General features: G+C 52.6%; 1 protein-coding gene and 1 long non-coding RNA gene across 6 annotated transcripts; one reads left to right on the forward strand and one right to left on the reverse strand.

The window, feature by feature from the left end:
• Positions 1–28: 28 nt before the first annotated feature.
• Positions 29–3036, reverse strand: LOC110125974 (uncharacterized). Its single transcript, XR_002310261.2, has 2 exons — positions 2669–3036; positions 29–2551 (listed from the first exon to the last, which is right to left on the reverse strand). It is a non-coding gene; the product is annotated as an uncharacterized lncRNA (long non-coding RNA).
• GMEB2 (glucocorticoid modulatory element binding protein 2) lies at positions 3016–20691 on the forward strand. 5 transcript variants are annotated; one of them, XM_070472416.1, is made up of 11 exons: positions 3016–3105; positions 8704–8806; positions 9384–9548; positions 9851–9948; positions 10507–10634; positions 14346–14449; positions 14758–14915; positions 16774–16845; positions 17115–17252; positions 17550–17699; positions 18103–20691. In XM_070472416.1, the coding sequence occupies exons 3-11, from the start codon at positions 9418–9420 to the stop codon at positions 18759–18761; spliced, it is 1638 nt and encodes a 545-aa protein (XP_070328517.1). In that variant the 5' UTR covers positions 3016–3105; positions 8704–8806; positions 9384–9417; the 3' UTR covers positions 18762–20691. The 5 variants fall into 5 exon arrangements, with proteins under 5 accessions (XP_070328517.1, XP_070328519.1, XP_070328518.1 ...); XM_070472417.1 differs by lacking the exon at positions 3016–3105 and adding an exon at positions 3389–5031; XM_070472418.1 differs by lacking the exon at positions 8704–8806 and having other exon boundaries at positions 3030–3105.
• The last annotated feature ends 898 nt before the right edge of the window (positions 20692–21589 follow it).

The following is a 21589-nucleotide window of genomic DNA, read 5'->3' on the forward strand; positions in this document are numbered from 1 at the left end:
TTCTTTTTTTTTTCAATAATGGAGTCCATTTGTTTTCTGGCTTATTTATTTGTCTTAACTCTTTTTTTTTTTCATTTATTTTTATTAGTTGGAGGCTAATTACATCATTACAGTAGTTTTTGTCATACATTGAAATGAATTAGCCATGGATTTACATGTATTCCCCATCCCAGTCCCCCCTCCCACCTCCCTCTCCACCCGATCCCTCTGGGTCTTCCCAGTCCACCAGGCCCGAGCACTTGTCTCATGTACCCAACCTGGGCTGGTTATCTGTTTCACCCTAGATAATATACATGTTTCAATGCTGTTCTCTTGAAACATCCCACCCTCGCCTTCTCCCAGAGGCCACAGGTCTGTTCTATACATCTGAGTCTCTTTTCTGTTTTGCATATAGGGTTATCATTACCATCTTTCTAAAGTCCATATATATGTGTTAGTATACTGTAATGGTCTTTATCTTTCTGGCTTACTTCGCTCTGTATAATAGGCTCCAGTTTCATCCATCTCATTAGAACTGATTCAAATGAATTCTTTTTAATGGCTGAGTAATATTCCATGGTGTATATGTACCACAGCTTCCTCATCCATTCGTCTGCTGATGGGCATCTGGGTTGCTTCCATGTCCTGGCTATTATAAACAGTGCTGCGATGAACATTGGGGTACACGTGTCTCTTTCAGATCTGGTTTCCTTGGTGTGTATGCCCAGAAGTGGGATTGCTGGGTCATATGGCAGTTCTATTTCCAGCTTTTTAAGAAATCTCCACACTGTTTTCCATAGTGGCTGTACTAATTTGCATTCCCACCAACAGTGTAAGAGGGTTCCCTTTTCTCCACACCCTCTCCAGCATTTATTGTTTGTAGACTTTTGGATAGCAGCCAGGGATAGTTTCTTAAAAGTTGTCTGCAGAGTGAATCTGAAACCATATCAATAAACTTCATACTCTTACATTGGCTAGAGTGGTGTGTACTGAGCTTGAATACAACTTTCACCCACACACAGTTCTGTAACACCCAGTGCTGCCCTACCCCAGGCAGGAAGTGCTGGACCCTGGGGCTGGCAGGCTGGCCGAGTGGAGGAGGGAGGGGACGGGACTTGTTGGGTTAGCCAGCCCGTCATGGTCCTGTCTTCCATTTGGTCAAGGGCTGTGTGGTGGAGCTGAACTGAAGCACAGGGCTTGGCAACCCCACAGCATTCTTGGGCCTGTTGATCACTCTTTCATAGGTTTATTCTCCTCTGCAGGCAACCAAGAGTGGAAGCTCCCATCCCCATGGGAGTCCAGGGGAGAAAGCACCACCCCAACCCCTAGCCAGGAGGAACTAGTCCATCCCGCCAGCCAAGCAGAGACCAGCACTTCCGTTCAAATGTCAGGTGTCAGGTTCTGTAGCAGACATACACTGAGGCCCTGCAAATTCAGACAGGAGAGTTTGGGGTGCCCACAGACTTCAAAGCTGGCAGCCACAGCTCACCTGGCCATGCAGCAGCAGGACCTGGCCTGGTCCCTGCCCTCTGCATCTTCTGAACCCCTCCCTTTGATTTTATTAGCAGCCACTTTAGAAAAGTGAGGACAGGGAAACTCAAATACAGATCATGAGCACCCGCTTCTGTATTTACCAGGTGATAAAACAGCATTTACACAGGCTCAACAGTTTTAATCTTTACAAACAGTGACTTTTTCATCACTGGCCCGAGTACACTCTACGTGACTGAAAATAGAATGAAAGTGTAACTCTCCAGATTATAACATCACCAAAATGAAGGTGGCCTGAAAATTTCCTGGCCTGGGAAATGGCTTCCAGTGGTCTTCCTACTCAAGTATGAACACATGTTCAGAGCTCAGTCCTAAAGAAGGCATTTGTTTTCAGACTTCTAGGCCTTCTGAGAGGGAGCACCCAGGGACCCAGCAGGCTTCCATCTAGGTTCTGAGTCATGGGCAGTTGCCAGCAGGCAGAGCAGCGGCACTACACAGGAAGAGAGTTGGGATCTGCCTGCTCTTGTCTGAGAACAGCCAGCCTCAGCCACCCTCTGGGTCCCCCAACTGCCTGGCACACAGGCAGGTGTGGGAACGGCCAACTCCACCGCTGCCCTGCTTCCTCCAGGAGTCCTATGGCAGGAGATGACCGGGATGCCTCACACGTGCCTCAGCCCTGGGCAGGGCAGATGAACCCCACTTGCCATCCCCTGGGCCCCCAGTGCACCTTTCAAGCAAACATTAAGGCCTGGTTGTGCTGGCTCCCAAGTCAAAGGAACTCCATGAAAGCTGAGTGCTGCTAACCGTCTCATGTTCTGGTAAATCTAGGGTCTTTATACTCCAGCCAGTTACTGTAATTTTAAGAGTTCTCACAGCGATCCTAACCCTACTTCAGGGTGTCCTTCGTGGCTCTGTGATAGCGGAGGAACTGGATTTTAACTTCAGTTAACGCAAATTAAGATGAGCAAACGTGGTCAGTGACTACAGCATAGAACAGCGCGGTTGGGAATCGACACAGGAACACTGGGGGGCGCCGCGCCGATCCAGAAGTAAGAATGTTCAAAGCCGTCTTTATGGCTTACTGTAATACAAAAATAAAACATGATAATCGCAGGATTCGGACTATACGACCCCCAGGGCAGCCCTCTCGCCTGCCTGCCTCTGGGGAGACCCTGTCACACACGGGGAGGTCACTCACATTTCTTGCCAACCCTAAACGAGTCTTCCTACGCACACTTTCCGGGGTCTTGTTACCGCCGTGCCAGGCAGGTGAGCCAGCGGGCGGGGGGGGTTAAGCAGCGTGACCCACAGCCCCAAGAAAAGGCAGGTACATGCACCTCCAGACCAACCCACACCCACGCGCACGCGCGCCCGGGCTCGCCGGGCCTTATTTCTCGGCACCGCCCGCTTCCACGCCGAGCGCCAAATAAATCCCCGGGCTCGCCCTTGCCCGTGCGTGCGCGGCCCCGCCGCCTGCGTCACTAGGAAGCGCGCGCCCGGGCTGCCGCCGCCGCCGCCGCCGCCGAATCCCCAACAAGGAGCGGAGCCCGAGGCCGCCGCCGCCGCCCGCCCGCCGCCGCCGCCCGCCACCCCCGCCCGCCTGCCGGCGCCCGCGCAGGCCCGGCCGCGGCTCAGGTAAGCGCCCGCCGCCCCCCCGCGGCGAGGCCTCTCGCTCCGCCGCGCGCCGCCGTCCAGTCAGGGGTCCCTGCGGAGCGTCAGGACGTTACGGCGGGGGGAGGGGAGCGGGGGAGGGGCGGCGGCGCGCGGCGGGCGTCACGGGCGTCACGGGTCCGCGTCAGGCGCGTCGGCGGCGGCGCGGCCTCCATCTTGCCGGAAGGCGGCGGGCGGCGGGCGCAAGGGAGGGCTTTGGGCGGGGGCCGCGTGGAGGGTACCGCGCGGATGCCCCGCCTTCCTGTGGGGGCCCGTGGATCGCCCCGTTTCCGTGGGGGTGTCGTGTATACTCCCCTTCCCGTGGGGCTCGCGGGGATGCCCCCTCATCCCGTGGGGGCCGCGTGGATATCCCTTTCTCATGGGGGCCTCGGAGATAATCCCCCTTCCCACGAGGGCCTCCTGGATAACCCTCTACCCTTGGGGCCACGTTGATACGCCCCTTTCTGTGGGGGCCTTACGCCTGCAGAGCCCTTGGTGAGAGCCAGAGCCAAGTGAACCTCTTGGTAGGGGTCCATTGCCAGTAATGACCTGTTACATAGTTGCCTAACTTTGTGATTTACTTAGTTTTCTTTCAGATAGCCAAGGTTATCTTTCTTTGCTAACACTTCAAATACAAATTTCAGGTACATCAATCTTCTTTTTATTCATTTTTTTAAAAAGCTGAGATAACCAGTATACAACTTTATGAGTTAATGTACGCCTGTGAAACTACGATCTATACCATTAAACTCTCAGTCACCAAAAATTTCCTGCTCTCATTATTACTCTGTGGTAGGAACGATTAGCTAGCAAAAATTTAAGTATACAATATTGTTAACTATGCAGTATCTCAGACCTCCAGGATTTACTCATTTTGCATATCTGAGGCTTTGTACTCTGACCAACATGTCCTGGTCCCTCTTCAGCAAATGCTTGCAACCACCATTCCACACTCTGCCTGTCTAAGTTTGACTGTTTTACACTCATGTAAGTGGTGGTGGTTGTTTAGTCACTAAGTCGTGTTGGATTCTTTTGTGATCCCATGGACTGTAGCACTCCAGGCTCCGCTATACATGGAATTTTCCAGGAAGTGGTATCATGCAGTATTTTGTCCTCTGTCTGGCTTATTTCACATAGAATAATGTCTCCCACATTCTTCCATGTAGTCACAAATGGCAGAATTTCTTTTTTTTTTTTTTAAAGGCTAAGTTATATTCCATTGTGTGTGTATACCAAACTTTTATCTATTCATCTGTCCATGGACAGTGAGGTTACTCCCATATCTTGACTGTTGTAAATAATGCTCCAGTGAACAAGGGGTGCAGGTGTCTCTTGGAGATCCTGATTTATGTTCTTTCATATATACACCCAGAAGTGGGGTTGCTGATCATATGACAGGTCTATTTTTAGTCTTTTGAGGAACCTGGTACTGTTTTCATAGCGGCTGCACAATTTACATTCCCACCAACCATGCACAACTGAGTACAACAGTATGCACCAGTCTGTTTAGGATAAAACCAAGTGGATTAAATAAATCCCCAATGTAACAAAATACATTAAGCAGACTGGTCAGAAATTACTTCTTTGTAGGAAGTATCTTAAGACTTTGGGAAGACATACTGGACAGGGGAGAAACTTACACATACAGGTTTCTCACTTAAGAGCCTGATGCAGCCTGGCCAGTGTAATGCAGGGTGTGGTCAAGACTGGACAGCGAGTGCTTGTGCCCCCCTCACCCCCCAGGAAGGCAGGGCGAGGAAGCCCAGATTCTCAAGGAAAAGCAGAGCTAGAGGGCCACCTCCAGGAATGGCTGTTTCTGACTCCTCAAGAGACACTGGAAATCTGGATTTCTGAAGTGTGAAGCTTGTAAACTTTGAAAAAGTTGCAACTAATTACATATTTTGAAACAAGGTGAGGATCAAAGAAACTGTGTCTGTGGGCCATTGCTGTGTGATCTAGGCCCTCTGCTGCGTTTCTGATTATATTTTTATCAAAGGAAAATATTTGATTTTTTTGAAGACATGGAAAGCTAGATCTGAATCTGATGTACTAACTGTGCACTCACACATTTTTAACCTGTTTTTATATGTTTATGCCCCAAAATGCTGTTTTGGAAACATTTTGTCATGTTTTCTTTACCTCAAAATTAATTGGGAAAGAGGAATTTTGGGAGCTTATATAGTTGCCCTTGGAGAGGCAGAAATTCCAGCTTGTGGGTTTTCACTGTTCAGTGCCCTGTGCAGTTTTGAGATGTGGGTGTGAACAGCTGCTCTTGGAGGGTGGGTCCTTGCCTTTCTGCAGCTTTGGGGTCAAGCGTGGCTTTCTGGGCTTCTCAGATCATACCTGGTGAAAGCAGAGGTGCCTCCATGAGGGCCAAGTACCACAGAACAACATTACTTTCAGGGCAATTTTTTAAAAACTTTTTATTGGGCTATAGCCGATTAACAAACAAGGTTGTGTTCGTTTCAGGTGATAAGGGTGATTTTAAAGTGATTTTTTTTTTTTTTTTTTTTAACCTCATGACATGTGGGATCTTAATTCCCTGACCAGGGATCAAGACCAGGGATCGAACTCGTGCTGCCTGCAGTGGAAGTGTGGCGTCCTAACCAGTGGACGGCCAGGGAAGTCCCTGTATGTGTGACTTTCTGAGGCCCTGCCAGACTGCTTTCCACAGGGGCGTCACCATTTTGTTGGTCTGCCACCAGTGCAGAATGGTTCCAGTCCCTCCACATTCTGACCACACTTACTTTCCGTTTATTTTTAATAACCATCCTGATGGGTGTGAAGTGGTATTTCCTTGTGGTTTTCGTGTGCATTTCCCCAGTGATTAAGGGTGTTGAGCATCTGTTCCATGGCTGATGGGCTGTTTGCAGATTTCCTTCAGAGAAATGTCTCCTCCAAATGATACTTGGCCTGTAGTTCCATTCGTTTTGCTGTTGTTGAGTTGCATCCTGGGTGTGAATCCCTTGGTGGGCATGTGCTGCGCAGACACCGCCTTCCAGTGTGTAGGTCGCCTTTTCAGTCTCCCAAGAGTGTCCTTTGGTGCACAATAGTTTTTAATTTCAGTGGAGGCTAATTGATCTGTTTTTTGTTGCCTGTGCTTTTGGTGTCATATTGCTAGGGAATCCCCTGGCAGTCCAATGGCTAGAACTCTGCTCTCACTGCCGAGTGCCTGGGTTCAGTCTCTGATCAGGGAACTAAAATCCCACAAATTGTACCTCTGCAGCCAAAAAGTAAAAAGAAAGAAGGAAATCTTTACCAAATTTTGTGTCAGGAGGACTTTACCCTCTGCTTTCTTCTGAGGGTTTTACAGTATAAACTCTTATGTTTGGATCTTTGATCTATCCTGTGTTAATTTTTGTCTGTGGTGTAAGTGAAGGTCCAGCCTCAATCTGTTGCCTGCAGAGGTCTGGTTTTCCCAGCTCCGTGCTTCGAAGAGACTGTCCCTGTTCTCCATGGAATGTCTTTCTATGTCCATCTATTGAAGGTCATTTGAGTTGTTTCCAGTTTCTGACAGTCATGAATAAAGCTGTCATAACGTTGTGTGTACAGGTTTTCATTTCTTTGGAGCAGATACTTCGGAGTGGGTTTGCAGGGTCATGCAGGAGTAGTGTATTTAACTTTATGGAAACGTCCAGACCCTTCTTAGTGTGGGTGCACCACACAGCTGTGTGTGAGAATTCTGGTTGCTTCACATCCTCCTGGTCTTTGTGTCATCAGCTTTTCGTTGGTGCTTTTTAGGCTGTTCTAATAGGCATGCAGTAGTATTCTTGTGGTTTTAGTTTGCATTTTCCTGTGGGTTAATGATGTCGAGCAGCTTTCTGTGTGCTCATTTGGACTTCTCTTTTGCTGAAGTGTCTGTTCACATCTTCTGCCTACTTTTAAATTGTGTTGTTAAACATAAATAAATAGTGTTGTTGTTGAGTTCTTTGGGTATTCTGCAGGCAAGTTCTTTGTCGGATGTGTTTGCAAGTATTTTCTTCCACCTATAACTTGTTTTTTTCATTTTCTACTGTCCTGTCTATATTCATTCTGTTGTAATGTACATATCTCATTTTTGGGGTAGGTTTTATGTTCACAGCACAATTGAACAGGAACCCGTGGAGTTCCCATATACCTACTCCCCAGCCTCCATCCCTGTTAGCATCCTCACCAGAGCAGTACGTCTGTTGCAGTCCACAAAGCCGAGGTGACTCATCATCAAGCAGAGTCTGTAGTTTACATTGGTGTCACTTTTGGTGCTGTATGTTTTTATATTTTTAAACTTAAGACTTCATTTTGGGGATTCCCCTGGTGGTCCAGTAGTTAAGAATCCATCTTGCAATGCAAGCAACAGGTTCAGTCCCTGGTTGGGGAACTAAGATCCCACCTGCCTCGGGGCAACTAAACCTGCATGCTGCAACTAGAGAGTCTGTGCGTGACAATGAAAGATCATGCATGCCGCAGACCTGACACAGCTAAATATATAAGTAAAAAGAACTGAAGGGGAAAACTTTGTTGAGTTTTACCAGATATTTACCACATGTGTTGCCTTCCTCCATTCCTGAAGCTTCAGGCTTCTCTCTGCTATGTTAAATTGCTTTTAGAGCAGGTCTGCTTGTGGCCAGTTGTCTTAAGTTTCTTTTATCTGAAAATGTCTCTATTGTGCCTCCCTTTCTGAAGAGTCTTCTCCCTGTTGCAGAATGCGGGCCTGAGGCTCTTTCCTTTCAGTATGTTAAGGAAGTCCCTGCCTCTGGTTCCGTGGTTCTGGGGAGAGTCCCGAAGGCCTTCAGGTTGCTGTTCTCTTGTGGGAAATGCGTACCTTTTTATCTGCTGTTTTTGTAACATTCTTCCTTTGTCATCCGTTTTCAGCAATTTGATTACGCTCTCGGCATAGATTTCTTTTGAGTTTATTCTGCTTGAAGTTTGTTGGACTTCTTGAGTGTGTAAGTTTATATTTTCCACTACCCTTGGGAATTGTTCAGCTGTTATTTCTTCTGAGTTGTTTTTCAGCACCACACGGTCTTCTTTCCTCTGGGACTCCGGTGATACAGATGGCCAACTTCTTTTGTTCTGCATTCCCAGAAGCTCTGTTCATTCTTTTTTCCATCTTCTTTCTGTTGTTCACATTAGATCTTTTGTACTGCTGTATATTTTCACTGTTGTGTCTCTTTCCTCTCTCATCTCCATTCTGATACTGAGCCCATAAGGTGGGTTTCTATTTGTTATTATATTTTTTTATTTTCTAATTTCCACTTGGCTGTGACTTTGTTTCCTATGCCAACCCGGTTAGGACAGCAGGCTCCACTCATGTAGTAGGAGCACCCGCAGCTCAGGCCACTGGGGGTTCCAGTGGTCACCTCAGACTGGGCTTCTTTGGATTATTTTTGCCCTAATTTTGGTCAGATTTTCCTGCTTCTTTGTGTGGTAGATAATTCCGGATTGTCATCTGAATCCTTTGAATATTATGAGACCCTGTGGAGGATGGAGCATTTTGTTATAGCAAGAAGTGGACCTGGGCTATGGGTCTGAGCCCCTCCTGTGGGCGGATGTGGTATTGAGTCCTCTCAGCCTTCAGACTGTGCCGGGGTCTCTGTCCCTCAGGTGCCATCCGAGGCTGGTCTGAGACCTGGGCAGTGGTCGACCCTGGAGGTTAGTCCTCGAAAGCTTTGGCTGACCATTTCGGGCCAGGTCTGCACACAGACAGGTGAGGAGTGACTGGGGCCTTCACACATGGCTGGGGTCAGGCCCTTTCCACCTCCCCACTCTCTGCAGTCTCTTCCATGCTCCAAGCCCCAGAGCCGCCTTTTCTGTGCTCTGCCTAAAAGCTGGGTCTCTGATGTGTCCCCTGTGCTGTGACACCTCAGTACCTGGCCTGCCCTGAGCCAAGCATCAGAGGGTGGAGAGCAGCGGAGCAGTGAGCTGCCTTCAGGTCCCCGGAGTTTTCAGTGCCTGCCTGACCGCGACCGTCACAGAGATTAGAGGGTTGGGGCTCACCGGAGGGCAAAGAGGCAAAGACAAAGTAACACCAGGGAGGGTCTCCCAGACCAGAGACAGTGGGTCTCCAAGGGCTTTCTGTGCGAAGCCCTGGATTCCGACAGGACCCGCCTCCAGAGGCATCCACCTGCATCCTGGCTCCTTCCCAGCGCCCGAGTGTGACCACAGGGCTTTTGGGCCTGGTGCAGCTCCACGGTTCTGCTGGGGCTTCCGCCCTGTGCTCACTCCACTGTCAGAAGGTAGCAAGGTCCCCATGCAAACCCTGTGCCTGCCCTGTTGCCCTGCAGGCCCGGGGCCCTGGCGTCTCTTATCCGCTGAGCCATGGCCACCCCCGATGTGAGTGTCCACATGGAGGAGGTGGTGGTGGTGACGACGCCTGACACGGCGGCGGATGGCAGTGGTGTGGAGGAGGTGAAGACTGTGCTGGTCACCACCAACCTTGCCCCGCACGGGTGAGGACAGGCTCGGGGGGGCGGTGGCGGAGGGGCTCAGGTGAGCTGAGGGCTGTGTCTTTTCTCCCGCTGCCGAGGTCATGGCTTCCTGTCCCCAAATGCATGGTTAACTTCTCCTCTGAAGGGTCAGGCCAGTTGGGAACCAGGTTTTTCTAGGTGAAGTGAGGAGAGACGTGTGTGGGGTCAGCGGTACCATGACCTCTGGCTAGACTGGAAAGCGGGGCAGAAACGGTAGTGGGGTGTGGGGCTGGCTGTTGCAGAGGTGCTGATGTCCCCTCTGTCTCCTTCCCTTTTGTCCCTAGCGGTGACCTGACGGAGGACAACATGGAGACGGAAAATGCCGCGGCGGCTGCTGCAGCGGCGTTCACAGCATCCTCGCAGCTCAAGGAGGCCGTGTTAGGTAGGGAGCCTGCCTTTTGGCAGTGGCGCCCGCAGGTCGCTTCAGAAGTGGTTTTGCCCGAGGGGACTATCTTCCCTTCAGTAAGGGGACAAAGGTTCCCGAGGCCCTCCTGGGGCTCCTCTCCAGAAGTGGGCCTGAGGCGCCACGGAGGCCCTGGCTCCAGGGTCCCCAGCTGTGGCGTTGGCCCGTGGCTAGCAGGGAGAGCTCAGTTTGCGGTCCAAAAGCTTTGTTAGTGTAGCTGTCTGTGATCAGCAATGCAGACTCTTACCACCTTTGGCCTTTGTCTGTAGCCTAACATTAAAGGCCTCAGAGCTCTTCCAAATATTAAGAATAGATTTCTCTGTAAGTGTTTGGGTGAAGTTTTATTTCCATCAGTTGGTCTTTACTTTGGGCTGAGGAGAAATGCCCTCTGCCCACCTTGGTCTTGTCTCAGTGTCTCCTGGATTCTGATTTCTCTTTCAAGGTAGTTAACCTTGTACTTTTGCAGGAAATGCTTTGGAGAAGTTGTAACTGATTTTCTGTGTTGCCCCTTTCCCTGTCAACACACCTGGTGAGAAGTGAAGATGGCTGAAGAAGAGGAGAGCCTGGAGGCAGAGATCGTGTACCCCATCACCTGCGGGGACAGCAGGGCCAACCTGATCTGGAGGAAGTTTGTATGCCCCGGTATCAATGTGAAGTGTGTGCAGGTAAGAGTTCCCATGCAGCCAGGCTGCAGGGAGGGACTCCCAGGGCCGCAGCTACAAAGCAAACAAAAGGAGACCCCAGTGGCAGGGTTGTGACCTTGGTGGGGAGTTCAGGAGGCAGAAATCCCATATTTGGGAGAGCAGAAGACAAGCAGGCTTCAGGGACAAACAGGCTATCACCAGGGCATGAGAGAGCCTCAGGGCAGTGAGTTCCTTTCCTGGACTGACTCTGTCGGGCACTTTAAACAAGGGAGCTGCTTTGCAAAGACTCATTAGCAGCCATGGGTGAGGTGGACAGGCGAGAGGTCTGCTTTTCCTGCAGCATGGTGGCTTAGGTACCCACTCACCTTGTGCTGGAAACAGCTAAAAATGCCACTTAAGGCATCTAGAAGATGCCTCCTTAAGCTGGCAAAAGAGGAGGAAGTAGGCCCAGGACTTGAGTAAAGGTTGATTGTAGAGGGCAGCTAACTTTTGCTTGACACTGGTTTCTCAGCCTTGTGGGCAGGAGATGAGCCAAAGCCCAGGGCTCCCAGCTGGGGTGTGTTGTTGGGGTAGTGATTGTCCCTGTGATGCTGCTACTTCCAGAGGTCTCCACCCTCAATGTTGGGGGCTAGAAAACATGCTGATCACATTCTCCCAGCCCCCCTACCCCCAGCACAAGGAAAATGCCCCTCCCACATCAGCACTAGGTGGAGTAAGGACTCTCCTGAGGAGCCACATGTGGCCTGTACAGTGTGAATACCTTTAGCTAAGAGTTTAGTTGTCAGATGGTTCCTGGCTCACAACTCCCCCAGGAATCTGACAAAAACAAAATGAGAAATCTTTTTTCAAAGAACTCACCTTTATCTCAGGTTTCAAGTAACTTTGGCAGACAAAGTTCCAAAAAGAGGAGCAGCTCACAGTAACACAGAACATAACCCTGAGCACACAAGGAAACCATAGCACCTGAGTGAGTGCACATAGAATCCACAGACAGCAAAATAAGGCCCACAAATACTACAGGTTGGAGTTCTGAGACACGAAATATAAAATAATGATGTTTAATTTATGTTTAATTACTTCAAGAAATAAAAAGGAGACTCAAACATGAATAAAGCATAAGCAGATATGAAAAAAACTAGAAATGAAAAACAGAATTAAAATCAAACACTAAATGGGTGGATTTACAGCTGATTAGATACAGTTGAAGAGATAATCAGTGAACTGGAAGACAGAAGTGAAGTTATCGAGACAACTACCTAGCGAAGCATCATAAGGGAAAATGGAAGCACAAGAAAGCACACGTATCTATCTGACTTCTGAGAGGAGAGTGGGTCTGAGAACTTTCATAACCCAGCAAAGACAGCCACCCGCAGTTCAAGACACTTAACACACCCCAAACTGAACAAATACGTTCAAAATTTCACATTTTGAAATCTACACTAGGTGCCAGTGCAAAGGACCTTACACTAGCTCTGGGACATTTTAGCATCAGAATAATGAATGATGGTCATGGATTATAATTCAAGTAAAAATAAGAATCTATCTGCCCATATTTGTTGCAGTATATTTCATGTTGTTTATTTACATCAAACAAGGAAGAGTTAAAACTATGCCAACTAGCAAACATAGATGGAGTGCTGGAGCCAGAGCGCTGTGAGGAGGTGCTGCATCTAGTCAGGGGAAGCTGGTCTCCAGGTACCCCCATCACTAAGGTGCTGCTTACAGAGGGTGAAGCCTGTAGATCACCCGCTAAATGAGTGGTGATGTTTGGGCATCAGTGTTGGGCCAGTTTCCGCCACAGCCTCCTGATGGAGTGGGCAGGGGTTCTGTGGCATTTCCTGACACACACAACCTGGTTCTGCTCAGGAAGGTATCAGACAGACACAAACTGAGGGATGCTATCTTTGTCTGTAGAAACAGACCTGCATGCTTCCCAGATGTTGAGATCAGGAAGTCATGGTGAGTCTGAGATGCTCCTGTAGATTAAGGAGAGGAGAGACAGGGCAGTCAGTACAGTCAGACAGGTGTGAGAGGGACCAGTTAGCACACCCTGAGTGTGGAGCACACCTACCCAACCAATAGAGGAGAACCTGGTTCCTCAGAGGGAGGCGGGACAGAAAGTGGTGGCAGGATGTAAGGGAGAAGTAGGCCATCAGGTGGTGCTGCAGTGTCAGGTGGGGGCAGCGCCAGAGAAGGCATCACGTAGTTGGGGGGCACTTTGGGTCCAGCATGGACTTTCTATGCTTGGGGAGTAGCCAGAGAGGGTGCTGACTATCCCTGCCTTCCTGGGCTCAGAGGTGGCTCCCAACCAACCAAGGCAAGGGGTAGAGTGGCTTCCTGGCTTGGAGGGACAGTGCTCAGGCTCAGGAAGTCAGGAAAGTTGCTTCCATCAAGAGGGCTTCCCAGGCTGGTTGCAGGCAGCCTTGGAGAAGGCCACCTTGCAATAGAGAGTCACATTTTTTGTTTTCCCAGCACATATAAAAATTATAGTTGCACTGGATCGTGCTCTGTTAGTGGTGTCATAGCATTGTGTCTAAAAACAGTGTACATGTCTTTAGCTTTATTGCTAAAAATGGTAACCATCATCTGAGCTCTCGGAGTCGTGGAAGTAGCATTGAAGATCACTGATCACAGATCACCGTAACTAGTGAAAATGTTTGAAATATTAGGAGAATTACCAGAATGTGACACAGAGACTTGAATTGAGCAACTGCTGTTGAAAAACAGCACCGATAGGCTTGCTTGAGACAGGGTGTTTGCAAGCCTTCAATTTGTAGAGTATGTACTCTTTGTGGAGTGTGACAGAGCAGGTGTGGCTTGTACGTGAGCTGAGGCAGTTTTGCTCTAGTGGCAGGGTAACCTGGACCCAACCCGAGACAGACTGCAGGGCCCGTCAGGGCAGCTGCCCTGAGAGGGGAGGCCCTGGGGAGGGGAGGCCCCGGGGCATCTGGCACCCTGGCCAGGTTCAGCCATGTGTCCAGGCCATGTTGGAGCTTTTGTTTCTGCCTCTGCTGTGACTGTGACATATCCAAACCCCCTGCTTGTGTTCTATGTAAATGCAGTTGTGTGTTGGTTCTTCGGTTCCAGTGCATGCTTGTTCTACAAGACTGAGTTGGATACTTCACCTTCTCAGGCCACATTTGGGTGAAACTAGCAGATGCGCAAGGAGGGAGGGCAGTTCCCTGACTTGAATTGGGCATGTGCTCCTGTGCCATGAAGGGTGCTGTTAGGGCTGGGCCAGGCGAGCTGAAGGGGTGTTCACAGCTGACCCTGTGACTGTCTCTTGTTACTTGATGGACTGTATGTGAATGTTATTTGTGGAATAAGTTACATACAAGAAAGTTTGCTGCTTCCTGTCCAGAGGGAGAGAGCGCCCTGCATTTCAGAGTGGGGTGGGCTCCCCGGGTCCCAGGCACTGGGTATCTGGTTGAGGGAGAGCACCGAGCTCCCAGCTCCCTCCCTGCTAGGGGCAGCACCTGACCATCCACTGGAGCAGGATAGGGCCAGCACCTCACTCAGGTCCTGCAGCTCAAGCATCAGGCTTGGCTCAGCTGGTGGTTCTTCCTCCCACCTCAGTCAAGATTGCCAGTGGCTAAATCCTGGATGTCCGCCTCCACGGTGGCTGCCCTGCCATCCACCGTCTTTCCCAGGCTGGCCCTGGACAGAGGGTCAGGCAAGAGAGGAGGGCATCGAGGAGGTGCTCTTGACCCTGCTCTGCTCTTCTGTCCACAGTACGATGAGCACGTCATCAGCCCAAAGGAGTTTGTGCACCTGGCCGGCAAGTCCACCCTGAAGGACTGGAAGCGAGCCATCCGGATGAACGGCATCATGCTTAGGTGGGCGGGGCCAGGGTGGGGTGGGGCGGGGCGGAGGGAGTGGGGCCTGCACAGGACTGGCCAGGGACCTTCCATCAGGGAGTACTGTGGCCACTCTCTCAAAGAGGGCCAGCCCTCGGTGCTGACTGAAGTCTCCGGGATAGCTGCCTCCCTCTGGGTACCAGCCGCTGTGGTCGCACTCCTCGTTGACAGAGCCACACACAGGCATCCCCACGCTGCTGAGAGAGTGGTGCTGGGGTGGAGCACAGGCAGGCCCTGAGCCTCCGCAGCCTTATCACCCCGTGTGACGCCCATCCTCCTCCATGCAGGAAGATCATGGACTCTGGGGAGCTGGACTTCTACCAGCATGACAGGGTCTGCTCCAACACCTGCCGCAGCACCAAGATCGACCTCTCTGGGGCGCGCGCGTCCCTGGGCAGTCCCACGCCCACCGAGTACATCCCGCTCACGCCGGCCACCGCTGATGGTAGGTACCACGTGCTGGGCTCCCTCTGCTGCTGGCTGCTTGAGTGGGGCCTGCAGTCAACTTAGCTGTCCCTTCTGGGCCCCAGTGGTTTGCACCCACCTCCTCCTTCCTCACCGAGGAAATCTAGCTGAATTGCTATTGTACCTACAGGGAAGATTGAAGGACTTTATTTTCTTAAGCCATTCTTATTATATATAAAATACAGTGATTCATAGGTGGAGAAGAGCATGAAGATTAACAGGGCCAGCGTCCAGTGCCCACCACCAGCTTTGCCCGTTTTGGGGAGCGCCCTCTACCCTTGCCCTGGAGCCTCTCCCATCAGCACCGGTCTGGGCTTGTGTGTGCTCCCTGCCACTTGAGTTGCTGTGTTTATAGTGCTTTAACTGGTAGAAGGCCTCCATGTTCCCTGGGATTATTTCCAGATGTTTGAGCACAGAGATTCTTTTTAAAACAAGTTGGAGTGAAATCAGGTCCCAGTTTCCCTGTTCATGTTGCCCACTAGTAACTTGGTGGTGCTACCTTTCCCATGATGGGAATTAGGTTGCCCCTCAGCTGTTGCTCCACTGGTCACTCTGGGCCTGCTGCCATGTGGCCAGGGACTGTCCTCAAGGCTGACCAGACAGTGGTTGGTCGAGAGGCCTTGTCCTTCTCTTGGGAAGCTGGAGGGGAGGCTTGGGGGCATAGAGAGCTCCTGGAGTTCACCCTGAATAAGTCGCTGTACCCTACCTGCCCAGACTGGCAGCCAGCTAAACTGGGGAGTCCTCTGGGAGATCCAGGAATGTGCAGGCTGCCAGCAGTTGGGACTGGCCCTTGTTGACTCTTTCCTCATCCAGTGGTCACTGTTCGCAGTTATTGGGTGGTGGCCTGGCCCTGGGACAGCATGACACAGTGTGGGAGGGGCTGGGTCATGGCAAGGCCCCTGCCCTCAGGAGAAACAGGGGGACACCACTCCTGGTGGGCTGGTGGCTTCTGTGGGAACAGGACCTCCTCTGGATGATTGGGTTCACACTCTTCTCTGCCTTGTAAAAGGTGGCCGCAGTGGCTGGTCTCCAAGAAGGCTCTGAACACTGAGCCTCCAGTCAGAGTGCCATGTCCAGTAAAGGCCACATGGGGTTTGGGATTTAGCTCTTAGAATTCTGTTGTCTCTAGATAGTTTGGACAATCTGTTGCTTTACTTAAACTTACCTCCGTGGTGGTTGCTTCAGCCAGAGTTCTCAGACCACCAGAGTCACCTATTGTGTAGTTAAAGGTTCTATATCAGTCCAGACTATGAAAAAGCTATTTCAAGCATCTGACATTCTCCAGCCTGATATCTTTGTCGGATGTGGAAAAGGCCGGCATGAGGTCAGAAAACTCAGCCAGAAGTTAGGATGCTGTGCTTGTTCCTAAGCCCCAAATGGCCAGATCCAGACCGTACCCAGGACTCTGAAGACACTAGAGACAGGTGAACCAGCCTGGGTGGCTTATACCTCTCAGAGTTCCACCTCTTCTGATTTACAAGAAGGAAACGTGGTAGCTGTTGAGACAGACAATAGTGTCAATGAAACAGAGACTTGAGGGGCTGCTGAGAACGGGCCAGGCAGGAAGGCTGGATTGTGGCCCCTGGCCGGTAGGTATGAAGACTCGTCATAACTGACAAGGACAGCAGAGTATTGAGGACATGGGCACAGCTTTGAGGAGACATTTTCTAGGTCCTTCTTTGTCCATATTTAGCAGTGAATGTATAATGTGTGGATCGTCTGTTGTGCTTATACACGTTAATTAATTTTTTGAAAGTGGGGGGTATGAGTGGGGTACTGTGACGGGTGGGATGCTGGCCTGTCGCCAGAAAGGCTCACCAAGCTCATCTTGTTTGCAGTGAATGGGGCTCCTGCAACCATCACCATCGAGACCTGCGAGGACCCAGGGGACTGGACCACAGCCGTTGGAGGTGCGGGCCTCCCTAGGCTTCTTGCTGGGGGGTGGGGCTCCCGCCTGCTGCTGGCTTCGCCCTGGGGACTTGTGGGTTGCCGGGCATTGTCTTGGTGGATGCACAGGGCTGACCCACTGGACTCCCACTTGTGGTTGGGGTGGGGGAAACACTCACAAGTCTCCCCCAGAGCTGTGTCCTCCTGGCAGTTCTTTACTCCTCCCTGTGATAGAACCAGAGGGGCTGCCTATGCAGGACTCCCTATCTCTGAGCCCCTCCTTCCGTCTCAGATGATACATTCGCCTTCTGGCGGGGGCTGAAGGACGCAGGCCTGCTGGATGAGGTCATACAAGAGTTCCACCAGGAGCTGGTGGAAACCATGAAGGGCCTGCAGCAGCGGGTGCAGGACCCGCCCCTGCAGCTCCGAGGTGAGCCGTCTGTCTGCCCTGGTCTGTGGGCCCCAAGGCCTCTTCTGACTCGGCGTGGTAGGGGTGGCCTCTGGATGCTGGTGAGTGTAACCTGCTTCTTCTGGCTCCGAGCTGGCCCAGCAGCATTGGCAGGGGTGGGCAGTTAGCCTGCTCCCTCTGGATCCCTCCTTGTTGCTGGGAGGAAGCCAAGCCCTAGACCTGCTGCACCTGGTCCTGCACCTCAGCAGGTGGCATGGAATGCCCCAGACCTGCTGTAGGCCAGCCCATTCTCACGGTTTGCCTGCCCTGCCCATGTAGACGCCGTCCTCCTCAACAACATTGTACAAAACTTCGGCATGCTGGACCTGGTGAAGAAGGTGCTGGCCAGCCACAAGTGTCAGATGGACCGTTCTCGGGAGCAGTATGCCCGTGACCTGGCAGGTACACTGGCCTCGGCTGTGCCCACAGGTGCTTGGGTGTGCAGAGGCAGGCACGGGGTGGATGACACTGGGACGGCCCCAGCCAGACCTCCCCCAGAATCGAGGGATTCACCCTCGACCCCACGCTTTGCCTGTGAGGTGGCTCCTTCCCAGGAGTTGCCTGTGGGTGTATGTGAGGCAGGCTGGTTCTGTAACCAGGCAGCTTGCCTGCAAACGTTAGCATGAGCAGAGTACATGACAGAACAGGGAAGGCTGCCCCAGTCGGGCGGCTTGAGCCAGCTGCTCTCTGCTGCTTCCTCAGAGCAGCGGGTCCCCTGCAGAGAAGGCCCTGCAGACAGCGTCCCCACGAGCACGTTAGGTCAGGCCCCAGGCCAGTGCAGGCTCTTGTCTGGCGGTGGTGGGTGGTCTGACGCCCTGTGCCTGCCCTGCAGCCCTGGAGCAGCAGTGTGACGAGCACCGCCGGCGGGCCAAAGAGCTCAAGCACAAGTCACAACACCTCAGCAATGTGCTTATGACGCTCACGCCGGTCTCCCTGCCGCCCCCTGTCAAGCGGCCGCGGCTCGCGAGGGCCACGTCCGGGCCGGCCGCCATTGCCTCGCAGGTGCTCGCCCAGTCTGCCCAGATCGCCCTGACCCCCGGCGTGCCCGTCTCCCAGCTCACCAGTGTGCCGCTGGGCAAAGTGGTGTCCACCCTGCCCTCCCCCGTGCTGGGCAAGGCTGCGCCCCAGGCCGCTCCAGCCAGCTCCCCCGCCTCGCCGCTGCTTGGCGGCTACACGGTGCTGGCCTCCTCCGGCACCACCTTCCCCAACACGGTGGAGATCCACCCGGACGCGTCCAGCCTCACGGTCCTGAGCACGGCCGCCATGCAGGACGGCAGCACTGTGGTCAAGGTGGTGAGCCCATTGCAGCTGCTCACCCTGCCCGGCCTGGGCCCCACCCTACAGAACGTGGCCCAGGTGTCGCCCGGGGGCAGCACCATCGTGACGGTGCCCACGGGGACTGTCGAGAGTGCCGTGGCTGCCCCGGGACCTGAGGAGCACACAGCCACCATTGAGGTGGCCACCATGGCGGAGGGCCATGAGCACAAGTAGCAGCCAGTGGAAGGCGAGGCCCCATGTGGGCACTGGGCTGGCCGCCTCTCCTCAGGCTGCAGGGGCACAGCGCTGGTGCCCACGGGCCACGCGGGGCTGCTGAACCAAAGAGAGGAAACGCCAAAACAGACGGAGAAGAGAGGAGAGGCAAGGGACGTGGAAGCAGCCTGGGATGTGGGGCTCTGAGCTCTGAACCTCCTCCCCTGTTTTCCTGGGAAATATATTTTTCCATCTGTTGCTTATTAATACTGTTTACACGTGGGGCCTTGGTGAGGAGCCAGGTGGGGGGCCAGGGGTCCAATGCAGCTGGCGGCAGGGGCAGGGCAGGGGCAGGGCCTCGGCCCATAGCTGGGGAGCCCGTTACTAACACGTGTCTTGGGAACTGTCCCCAAGTGTGGAAACCCATGGATCCTATGGATTTGGTTTCTTCCCACAGTTTTCTGTAGGTTTAGTGTGGCCAGCACTCTGCTCTCCTGTCTCTGGCATAAGCATCAGTGGTGCTGCAGGTCTGCACGTGGCTCAGGGGCCTCCAGGGCCCCCGGGGGTTGGGGTGCAGGCCCTGGGACACCCGCCTGGCCACAGGGACCCAGGGGTCCAAGCAGCACAGGCCAGAACACCCCCCCAATCCCTGCCCACAGATGCTCAGGGGCCATTGCACATGCTCTGTGGGTGTTTCTAAGTGAACCCCTTAGTAGGCTCCAACAAAAAGTCACGTTTATCGTGTTTTCAACCTAAATGAGGCAGAGTGCCTGGGCTCCCTGATCTGCTCTGGTTTCAGGAGTGTCTTCTACACAGGGATGGTTGGGATGGCCCTGGGGGCAAGAGGCAGGTGTGCCCTGTGACTTTTCCTGGGGAGGACACATGGAGAGAACGACCAGGGCCACTCCACGTCCAGTGGGGACATGCCTCGGGTTGGGGCTCATGGTCTGATGTTCAACTCCGGGCTCAGCTCCATGCTGGTGGGCCCCCCCAGAGGTGGGCTGCACCCCACTGGCTGACACTGGTGCCCCAAGGCATCTGGGACCAGCATGGATGAGGTGGCACCCAGGTGCTTGTGGGGAGGGTGTCCGTGGGCTGGCCGGCCCTCTGCTTTTCTGGTCTTGGACTTGGAAAGACCAGGGAGGGGCTGCTCTGCAGGCCTTGAGCCACTGCAGGTGGGGATACCCACGGCCACCCTGGGCCTCCTGTCCATCTGACACCTGTGGAGACCCAGAGAGAAGCCCCTGCCCGCCTTGCACTTTGAAGGGAACTGGGCTCCGTCCATTCGTCCTTCCGTCCGTCAGGTCCCCTGGACCCACCTCAGCGTCCTCACTGAGGCTGTTTTGTTTCTGTCATGTCTGGTCGTCTGCCGTTTCGGGCGTGCTGGTTTCAGCGCAGTGTCACTTCCTTGTTTGTTAGACGCTCCTCTTCCAGGCGCGTCTCTGATACACCCAGTTGAGCCTATGGACGGGGCACCTCAGCCAGTCCCGCGTCCGGCTCAGATCATATCAGAACATGTTGCTAGTGAAACTGGCATCTTGTGCTTGGAACCTTGACCATTCAGACCTGCTACGCCCTGAAAAGCTGCCTCTGCCCGCCGGCCATGGGGCACTGGGTGGAAAGTTTGTTTCAGAGCCATATAGACAGAACCGTGACGGCTGCTCCCAGACACGGTGCCTGGGGGCGGAGCTCCAGGTGTGGGAAGGGGCCCACTGTCCTCCAGGAACCTTCAGCCCAGTGTGGGGATCGGGCCATCTCGCTGTCAGTGCCCCACCCTTCCCCCCATCAGGCATGCGGGGGGCTGTTCCGGGCTCGGGCTCCGGGAGGCAGGATTGGATCTGGGGGACTCGGAGGCAGCCTGGTCAAGGGACACCTCTGAGTTCTACTTTGTACGTTGTTTTGCAAGTATCTGCTTGGTACTTTGATTTCAAATAAAAACATTTTTCATAAACTGTGTCTGTATCTTGTGATGAAGGGTAGTGAGTGGATGGATTTCCAGCAAGGACCACTGCACCCAGCACCTGAACCAGGCGAGGACCCTGACTCAGGGCACCTGCAGCTTCTTCTTTTACAGTTCCAAACTGATAGTGGATCTCAGTTCCCCTGACCCAGGGGCGAAGTCAGTCCCCCCTATAGGGGAAGCACGGAGTCAACCAGTGGGCTGCCAGGGAGGTCCCAAGTTACTGAATTATTAAGAAACTACAGTTCTTTCTCAAATTTGTGTATTTTGAATATTTTCTTTCAGTCAACACCTTGCCTTTATTTTCACTGACATTTGTTGAAGAGCAGGCATGTTGGATATTTATGAAATCCAGTTTATTGACTTTTTTAGGGGTTTTCATGTTCTTAAACATTTGCCTACCCCAGGGCTATGAAGATTTCATCTCTTTTGTAGAAAATATAGTTTAGCTTTGACATTGAGATGATCCTCTCGAGTTAATTTTTGTGAGGGTGAGTCAGGGACTTCGTTTATCTGTCTGAGGACCCTCGGTTGGGAAGGTTGTCCTTTCTGTGTCTTGGTGCCCTTTTAAGACCAGTTGACTGCAGGTGCAGGGGTGGTCATCCTGGGACCCCTGTCCTCCACCCAGCCCTCTCCTGAAGCTGGCAGTGGCTGTGTCCAGTGCTCTACATGTTCTCCAGGCAGGAACATCTCCCCGGCAGCCCAGCATCCACCACGCAGGAAACGTTCCATCAGAGACCAATCCCCTCCTAACGTTGTAGATCCTGCGGACACCCATTGAGCCATGCAGCCAGGAGTGGACCTCCCCTGAAAGGTGGCAGGCAAGTTGCAGGTGGAGATTCGAGGCCCAGAGGCCAGAAGTGTGGACATGAACCTCTGGTCTCAGGAG

This window comes from Odocoileus virginianus, chromosome 9 (assembly GCF_023699985.2).
Source record: "Odocoileus virginianus isolate 20LAN1187 ecotype Illinois chromosome 9, Ovbor_1.2, whole genome shotgun sequence".
NCBI lineage: Eukaryota > Metazoa > Chordata > Mammalia > Artiodactyla > Cervidae > Odocoileus > Odocoileus virginianus.